An 8,522-nucleotide genomic window follows, 5' to 3' on the forward strand; every position below is an offset into this window, starting at 1 on the left:
TCAATAAACCAGCTCTTGACGCCTGGCCATCCTTCCCACAAATTCAACAGCTACCGTGGAAGAATAGCGCGTACGCGAAGCTGCTAAAAGTCGCGCCTTCGAAGAACAACAGCGCGTAGAAGAGCAACGCCGACGCGAAGAACCCGAAGAGCGTGCGGCACCATCGACATATTTGCGATGCTCGGAAGAATTTGCGAAGCTGCTTGTATTGCGCAGCCACGGGGTTTGGTGGAGGGAAGACGCTGTCAGACGGGGAGGCGGGGTCGATTCGGTGACGGCGTCATAGACGAGTTTCCAGATCAAAGAATCGTCGGGTTTGCCGGCAAGAGCTAATCTCAGTGTGTCCAACAACCAAGTCAAGTAACTTGGTTGGTTGAGGTGGGGCCCCATATGTAGCCATCTGGCCTATGAGATCCGTTCTCCTGGGGGCAATAAACATTGATGCTGATGATGTGGGCCCCCCACCTCAACCAACCAAGTTACTTGACTTGGTTGTTGGACACACTGGCTAATCTCAGGAGAGGTTTAATACGATCGAGGTTGAAGTCGTTCGAGTCGAGGGAGAGTTCCAACTGCAAGAGATCGCTGCGGAGTGTGCCACGACCTGTCCTGGCGGGAAGCAGACGGGCTGCGGGAAGATTTTGCGCCACTGAAAGGAAAGCAAGTACGAGTTTCCGGAGGTCTATGTGATAGTCAGAAGGGCACACCAGAGCGACGCTGAGCCGATTGCCTTACCTTCTTGACCAAGCGCCTCAAACGCGTCTGGAGTACAGGAGATGCTCGCGCCTTCGCATATCGAATTGAAAGAAGCGCGAAAGTCATCAAGGCCATTCCCAATAGGATTGTCCTTGATGATCTTCGGCTGCGGTTGATTCCCCATGGCGGATGGGAACGGAAGGTCGCGTTCGTGGCATGTCCCTTTGCATGGAAAGGTTCAGGCTAGCAACCCAGCCACCAGGCTGAGCCACTGCTGGAAAATTTTTGTTCCATGATTCTGAGTCAGCCATAGCCCACACGACCTCGGACGCTGCTGACCAACCAAAACTCACCGCCCTTTTCAAAATGGCCCACAACGCGCCTGCCACCACTCCATACCTCGACATAACGTGTAGACTACCGTAGAAACTCGAGAAATTCGGGGGCTTGGCAAAGTGGAGATCACTGAAAGCGCAATCAGCCAATGGCTACTCTGGATATAAGGAGGGGATAAAATCAGCTGCTGCTTCTCTGATTGAGCTGATTGTGGACGTGGCTGAACGCTAAGGGTATAAACGTGCATAATGGGGCAAAAACCCACGCCGAATTTCTCGAGTTTCTACGGTAGTGCCTTCAGAGAATATCCGATTTGAACGGATGTGGCCAGAATTGGCAGTAATGGGTTATGGTCGGGAACGTACTAACCCCTCGGCCGAGCCTCATGCCCAAGCAAGGCAGCAGGCGAACCATGGGCCGCACGGGTTGGTGGTCTCTTATTTAGAAGTATCATCCGTCGCCTCAAGCCAGCCATTCGGCTTCTCGGTATCGTCCAATGGAGTCAGAGTCAGACATCTATCGAATCTATCGAATGCGACTCCCGCAGATTCGAATTGAGTCGAATACACCTCCTGTAGACTCGAATTGAATCGAAAGCGACTCCCATAGATTCGTGTCGAATCGAATGCACATCCCGCAGACTCGAATCAAATCGAGTGCGTCTCCCATAGATTCGATAACTATCGAATGCCAAGACTCGATCGAATTCGATTCGAATTCGACCGAACACATAACAAATCCCGCGAAGGTAGAAAATGTCAGACATCGTGTGACTTCGGGAGAGACGCGGCAGAACAGGCGCCGTCTAGGCGCACAGGGCCTCGGGGCACAGCCCCCCCTGTCAGCGGGCTAGGGGCACAGTCCCCTGACTAAGCATTTATTATTAGGCGATTTCGAGGGAGCGATTTTCAGGGGTTAAGCATCTTTATCTTCATCTCTGCATCATCTCATCAATTAACCTAAATGGATCAATTTCCGGAAGACTGCTTACCTCCTGAGCATACATATGCATCTCGAGATGATCTATTCCATGCGATCAATCGCTGGGCAGCACCACGAGGCTATGCCTTTGTTACCGGAAGGTCCAACAAAGGCAAGTCTGGGAGGCTTACAGTTTACTTCACTTGCGATCGTGCCCGTCGGCCTCCGAGCGCCTCAAGAAGCCGTATTCGAGCAACCTGCACTCGAAGCACTCTCTGCCCATTCTCTATCACCCCAAAGGAGTTACCGGATGCATCTGGCTGGGTTGTACGACATCGACCAGATAGTCAATATGCTGTACATAACCACACACCAAGCACCCATCCAACTGCTCATCCTGTTCTTCGAAGGCTCTCAAAAGACGATAAATCAACAATCAGCAATCTTACGAAGGCTGGAATCAGCTCAAAGGAGATCAGAACCTATATGCGGCAACATTCAAATTCCATTGCAACCCAGAAGGATATCTCTAACAGCATTGCAGAAGCTCGACGATCATCTCGCTTTGGCCAGAATACAATGCATGCTCTTATTAACCAGCTAGATCAAGAGGGCTTTTGGAATCGTATGCAGGTAGATAATGAAGGACGGGTTACAGCAGTTTAATTTGCTCATCCTGACTCACTTACCTATCTGCAAGCGTATTCTGAACTTCTTCTTCTAGACTGCACATATAAGACGAATCGGTATGGCATGCCGCTTCTTGACATTATCGGCGTTGATGCCTGCCAACGATCTTTCTGCATTGCCTTTGCATTTCTCAGCGGCGAAGAGGAACAAGACTACCTATGGGCTCTCGAACGACTGAAGTCTCTATATGAGATCTGCAATACAAGCTTTCCATCTGTTATTATTACAGACTGTGCTTTAGCTTGTATAAATACAGTTGCTATCTGCCTTCCATCTGCAGTCCTTCTGCTGTGCCTTTGGCATGCTAATAAGGCAGTCCTTGCCTATTGTCGGCCAGCCTTTGTTCAACATCGAACAAATCCAAAGACAATCGAGGCAGAGCTTCTTAGTTGGCAAGAGTTCTACAACCAGTGGCATTTGATCATTCAATCAGCTGATCAGATAACCTTTGATCAGCGGGTTCAGCAGCTTGAGCAGCGATATCTACCCACCTACGTCAATGAGATTGGATATTTACATGCAACGTGGCTAAACCCCCACAAAGAGAAGCTTGTAAAAGCTTGGGTTGATCAGCATCTTCACTTTGGCACTATTGTTACCTCTCGTGTTGAAGGTATTCATAGTCTGCTTAAAAGCTATTTAAATACATCTACATTAGATCTATTTGAGGCTTGGGGCGCTATTACACGAGCTGTTACCAATCAGGTCCATCAGCTACAGTCGAATCAAGCCCAACAGCAACTTCGGCAACCAATTGAGCTTCGTATAGCTCTATATAGTTCTGTTCAAGGCTGGGTCTCTTTTGAGGCGTTGAGGAAGGTTGAAGAGCAACGAAAGCGGCTTTTGGGTAATAGTCTCCCTTTGCCTCGCTGCACTGGCGTTTTTATGCGAACACTGGGACTACCTTGCGCTCACTTACTTCAAACCTTACAAGAACAAGGTCAAGTTCTTCTTCTTGAGCATTTCCACAAGCATTGGCATCTCAAGCGCCCAGGGCAGAAGCAGTTACTTCTTGAGCCTCGTACTCGCATAGATGCAAGGGCTGCTACATCAAATCTGCCACAATCAAGCACAAAAAGACTACCAAGCTCCTTTGAAGCCGTTGAGACTATAGGAAAGGCAAGGGCAAAGGCCCCGCCAAAATGCAGCAAATGCCATGAAGTCGGTCACAAAATGAATACAAAGGCATGTCCCTTGCGGCATCAAGAGCTCTTGGAAAAGGTAGCAGCAGAGGCAAAAGCACTGGCAGAAACAGAGGCATCAGTAACAACAGAGGCACCGGAAGCAACAGAGGCACCGGCAGCAATAGTGGCATCGGAAGCAACAGAGGCATCGGCAACAACAAGGGCATCGGCATCGGCAGTGACAGCGGCACCGGAAGTCCTCGCCGATCAGCCAGAGACTGTGACTGGGACCTTGCAAGACTCGCCCGGTGGCGTCTCTCAGCGGTCAGGATCCCCGGTTCATGAACCATCTCCTTCGCCTGGCCCGCCATCGCCATCGCCACCGAGGTACGATTCGCCACAGGCTATATATGGAAGATATGTTGCCGCAAGAAGCGCGTGGTACGCAGCGCAGCCGGCCGGCAGCATCAAGACGAACCAACAATATCGCAGGGCGATGGGGCTCCCACTCAGGTATAACAAGCAGAGCTATGAGTGGTGCCTGGACTACAAACAGATGTCTAAGAGCTATACAACGTCAACAGGGTCAAGGGAATGGACGAAAGAAGAGATGATGGCATATCTAGACTGGACCAAGGCTGAGGATGAGCGAATTGAATCCCAGGTCGCTGAAGAGATGGGAGACAATCCTTTGGCTAATAGAAGAAGGGGCGTCAAAGACATTTGGAAGAGAATAGAAACGGACAGCAGGGAACAAGAAGCTTTGCACTTAGCTAGCCGTAGGACAGAAGACTGTATCATTGTTGGAAGTCATGGGTGTTAGACGATCACTCGATGGCAAAGCCCTAGAACATTCTCCGGCTGTCATAGCTGTGTATAATTTGGGTAGCTCTTCTCACCCCTCACTTATCTGAATTAAGCAACTTGAGCCTTCCCATTTCAACAATCATAGTCGAAAGGTAGTTGTCGACTCCGTTGAATGTGTAAGTGCTTTCAATCAATCCCCAATTCAACGAGAAATGCTTAGTCAGGGGACTGTGCCCCTAGCCCGCTGACAGGGGGGGCTGTGCCCCGAGCACACGGGCCCTGTGCGCCTAGACGGCGCCCTACACTTGGACCTGAAAGTGGATGTAATGGAGTGGATTTAGGTGGATTTAGATACAGTGAGATACTCCCTGACCGTGTACAGTTCACAGTACTTATTTTTGTATATAATCGCCTATTAAATCGAGGTACCTGGACCCAAGTTAGCCGAGGTCGATCACCCCTACAGCTAATCTTATAACAACATTATACGAGAAACTACCCCTATTGAGCGCGTTTTCTACAGATTTCCTGCTTTGTTTTTGCAAAAAAAAAAAAAAAAAAAAATTTGACGATGTCAGCCAACCAGCCAGGCCAACAGCAGCAGCTCGAAGACCGTCTTTTTCGCCACTTCAGAGGCTGGACTTGGTCAGAGACTGGGAGGCTCTTTACCATTTGGAGGCTATTCTGGCTGTTTTTGAGACCGTGGTAAAGACGCTTGAGGGTGATGGACATATCCGCAGGCGTAAGCAAGGCTGGACTAGCTCCTATGGCAATATCTGGGACGTGGTGCTTGGCTACGAGTTGCTGCTTAACACACTGGAAGAATATAAGCAGCTTGCTGCTGACTTTCCTGATCCAGAGCACTTCCGCATCGGAATCAACCTTGCTTGGGATAAACTGGATGAATATTATCAGCGGCTGGACGAGACATCCATCTACTATACGGCTATGGCGCTCCATCCAGCTTATCGTTGGGACTGGTTTGATGAAACGTGGGCTCATAAGCCTAGTTGGGTTGAAAAGGCAAAAGAGATGGTTGCCGACGTCTGGCTGTCCGATTACGCTCCTCTCGAGGTTAGAACCAGCAACAGCAGAGGCGACGACGAGCCACCGGCAAAAAAGACCTCGGTTTTTCAACCCCTTCGAGAAGAACAGTCGCCTGCCGAGCTCAAAACCAGCCTACGCAGCAACTATTGTTGGTGACGAGTACCAAGCGTGGCAGACGGATCGTGACGCCAGCGATGGCGACGTTCGTGATGCAATTGGTTACTGGATCACTAAGCAAAGCAGATATCCTCGGTTATCCAGGATGGCCTTGGACTTCCTGACGATCCAGCCGATGTCAGCCGAGTGTGAGAGGTTATTTTCAGCTGCTGGCAAGATGGTCTCGGGGCTGCGTACGAAGCTAGATGCTGATATTATCGCCATTTGTCAGGTTTTACGCTCTTGGTACCGTGCTGGCCTTATCAAAGACCTGGAGCCATTGCTTAAGTCACACCTTGAAAGTAAGCTGGATGCCGGCTGCGTGACTCTAAGCGACGACGAGCTGGCGCTTGCTGAGTCAAAATGGCTATTGGAGGACGAGGACAGCGCCAGCGAGGTTGACGATTCATCACAGCAGCAACAGGCTGAAGAGTTAGTGTGAACCTCTGAAAGTGAGGCTGAATAGGCACCGACGAGGTTGTGAATAGCCTCAAAAATCCACTATAAATCCACTTATAAATCCACCTGTGTATATCCATTCCACTCCGGTCGAATATGTGCTACATCCACTATGTAATTGCCTAAAAAGTCGTACATCCACTCTACTTGGTCCCAAAGTGGAGTGGATGTAGTGGTTCCGACCCTTGCCTCTGGGGCGGCGGCAAGGCGGTACAGCCCTTGGCGGTATCCCAGTACTGGCCGTTGGGACAGAGACCAGAAGCGGGCAGCTTGGGGGCCGCCAAGCCCGATGCAGAGCCCACGAGGCCCAGGGCGAGCGCAGCCACGGCGTTGAAGTGCATGATTGGGATCGAGGAGACTTGGCAATGCCCGAGGTGGCCTGGTTGTGAACTGGTAGATTCTCAACTATGGGCGCAGAAGGGGCTTATAAGCCTTGGCACCAAGTCTTGGATAGTCCCTGAACTCTTTGAAAATTATCCAAAGATCCAGACTCGGGATCAGCGGCACCGGTAGCTGTTCAGTGAACTGTAGGGCTGACAAGATTGGAGCTGAAACCAGATGCACGGCGGCAGTAGTATTGAGGGCTACTCCCAACTATTGACGTTTTGGCGTCAATAGCCAGCAATTCTGCAAGGCTAACGTGAAATCTGGGGTCTTGTCCGAGACCCCTGACCCTTGTCGGCCGCTCAAGGTAAGGGTCTAGAACTTAATCTAGCGCTACGGCAATAGCCTGGATCCACGGTAATGACCTAGAGCCAACAGCGCCATGATCACTCACGATCGCCTCTCTATTTTTCGTAGACTCGTGGCTGGCATAGCTAGCCATCATCAGCTCAAAACGGCAGGTTCAAGTAAAGCCCCGTGTCTTGGTGCACCGCCCATGGCCCTGGACCTAACGAGGAGGAAATGGAACTGCTGGCCCGTCGATGACCCTGACCCGCAGGAGGTTCTAGACTCACGCCGTATTCTTGCAGACGGAGATTGATTCTCCAGTTGGGTCTGTTGGCCCTGTCCTGCGCCAGCGCATCCAGTGGCTGCCAATAGCTTCAGCTTCAATGGTCCGACGAGCTCTAGGCCATCAGGAGAGTAATAGCACTGCCTACGCAGTAGCAGCAGCTCAGCTCACATGGCCGTATCTTGACCGCTATGCTCTCTCAATACGAGGAAACTATCGAACAAGGTTATTATCCAGTAAAGGCTTATCTGTATGTACATGCTCTCAACACAGCGCATGAATGTACGGTAAAATCCCTGGTATTCCTACAATAAAATTCAAGAACAAACCACTTGAACTAACCATTCCACAAGGCTATCCAGCCGCAACCGCTACATACACGACTGGTGCTCCTCAGTAGTGGCTGGGCAGAAACAAAGTGATGGCACCTTCCAGTGGCTGCACAACTTGTTGAAATTGAGGGCACTAGACTTTTATTGGCCCCAAAAATTACATCATTGGCTACACCAGCCTCTTTACCTTGAGCTTCTGCCAAGCTAAAATAGACGGCATGTTAATAGTTAAGCATACTACCTAAATTGAGTCAACCTCCGGGCCTCGCGCAACAAGGCCAGCCCTACCCATGGGACCAGCTGACATGCGCTAGGAGCAGGGCGAGAAACAAGCTGTTCGGGGCCGAGGGCTAGCCCGACTCCTGGTCACAGGACTGCATGGCCTTCTCTGCTCCTATTCCCTCACTCGGTTAGCAAACGTCCAATTGCATGGCCACCGCACTTTGGGCTGTTCGCCCGCCATGATGGAATCCTCGTTCTGTTTGTTTCGTCTATATCTTCTACGAATTCGAATGACTTCAACCCAGATGGTCCCTTATCGGGGAGGTTACACTACCTTGATAGGTACAAAGCAAACATACTCAATGAGACTGTTATTACCTACAATAGTTTCCCACCTCAAACTAGCAATCAATCTAGCTGACCCATCTATTGTGTCCTGCTGTTCGGCTGTCTCGAGACGGCGCCTACAGACCAAAGAATTTCACAAGGAGGTGTCCAGCTATCCTAGCAGCTGGTTTTAGAAGGGATGCGTCGCCGACAACTGCTACCGAATGTGAGAACAGACATCATAGATCCTGACCTCATACGCACAGAGGACAGACAAGGACATGCCACACGCCATGTTCGCGAACGGCACCACGAAAAGCATACGCATCAGGAGAAATACCATAGGTGGGAATATTCACCGGGTGGCAGCCGTATGGGCGGGTCATGCCAGTCGCCGGAAAGGCTACGGCCAGTCTCCCATCGACAACCATCCCAAGTTTTGGTAATACA

At 50.5% G+C, this 8,522-nt stretch overlaps 2 protein-coding genes across 2 annotated transcripts; one reads left to right on the forward strand and one right to left on the reverse strand.

Annotated features, from left to right (window-relative positions):
* Window positions 1–479: 479 nt before the first annotated feature.
* On the reverse strand, window positions 480–880 carry MRS44_018831 (uncharacterized protein; the record flags this gene model as incomplete). The annotated part of the gene is made up of 2 exons (XM_065615337.1): window positions 480–682; window positions 736–880. 2 exons carry the CDS (start codon window positions 878–880, stop codon window positions 480–482), a joined length of 348 nt encoding a protein of 115 aa, XP_065471409.1.
* A 1,170-nt stretch (window positions 881–2,050) lies between these two features.
* On the forward strand, window positions 2,051–6,219 carry MRS44_018832 (uncharacterized protein; the record flags this gene model as incomplete). Its single annotated transcript, XM_065615338.1, has 6 exons — window positions 2,051–2,280; window positions 2,331–2,578; window positions 2,678–3,256; window positions 3,302–4,479; window positions 5,208–5,648; window positions 5,797–6,219. The coding sequence occupies 6 exons, from the start codon at window positions 2,051–2,053 to the stop codon at window positions 6,217–6,219; spliced, it is 3,099 nt and encodes a 1,032-aa protein (XP_065471410.1).
* Window positions 6,220–8,522: the final 2,303 nt, after the last annotated feature.

Source organism: Fusarium solani (assembly GCF_023522795.1).
Source record: "Fusarium solani strain SB1 chromosome Unknown bctg00000017, whole genome shotgun sequence".
NCBI classification, from domain to species: domain Eukaryota; kingdom Fungi; phylum Ascomycota; class Sordariomycetes; order Hypocreales; family Nectriaceae; genus Fusarium; species Fusarium solani.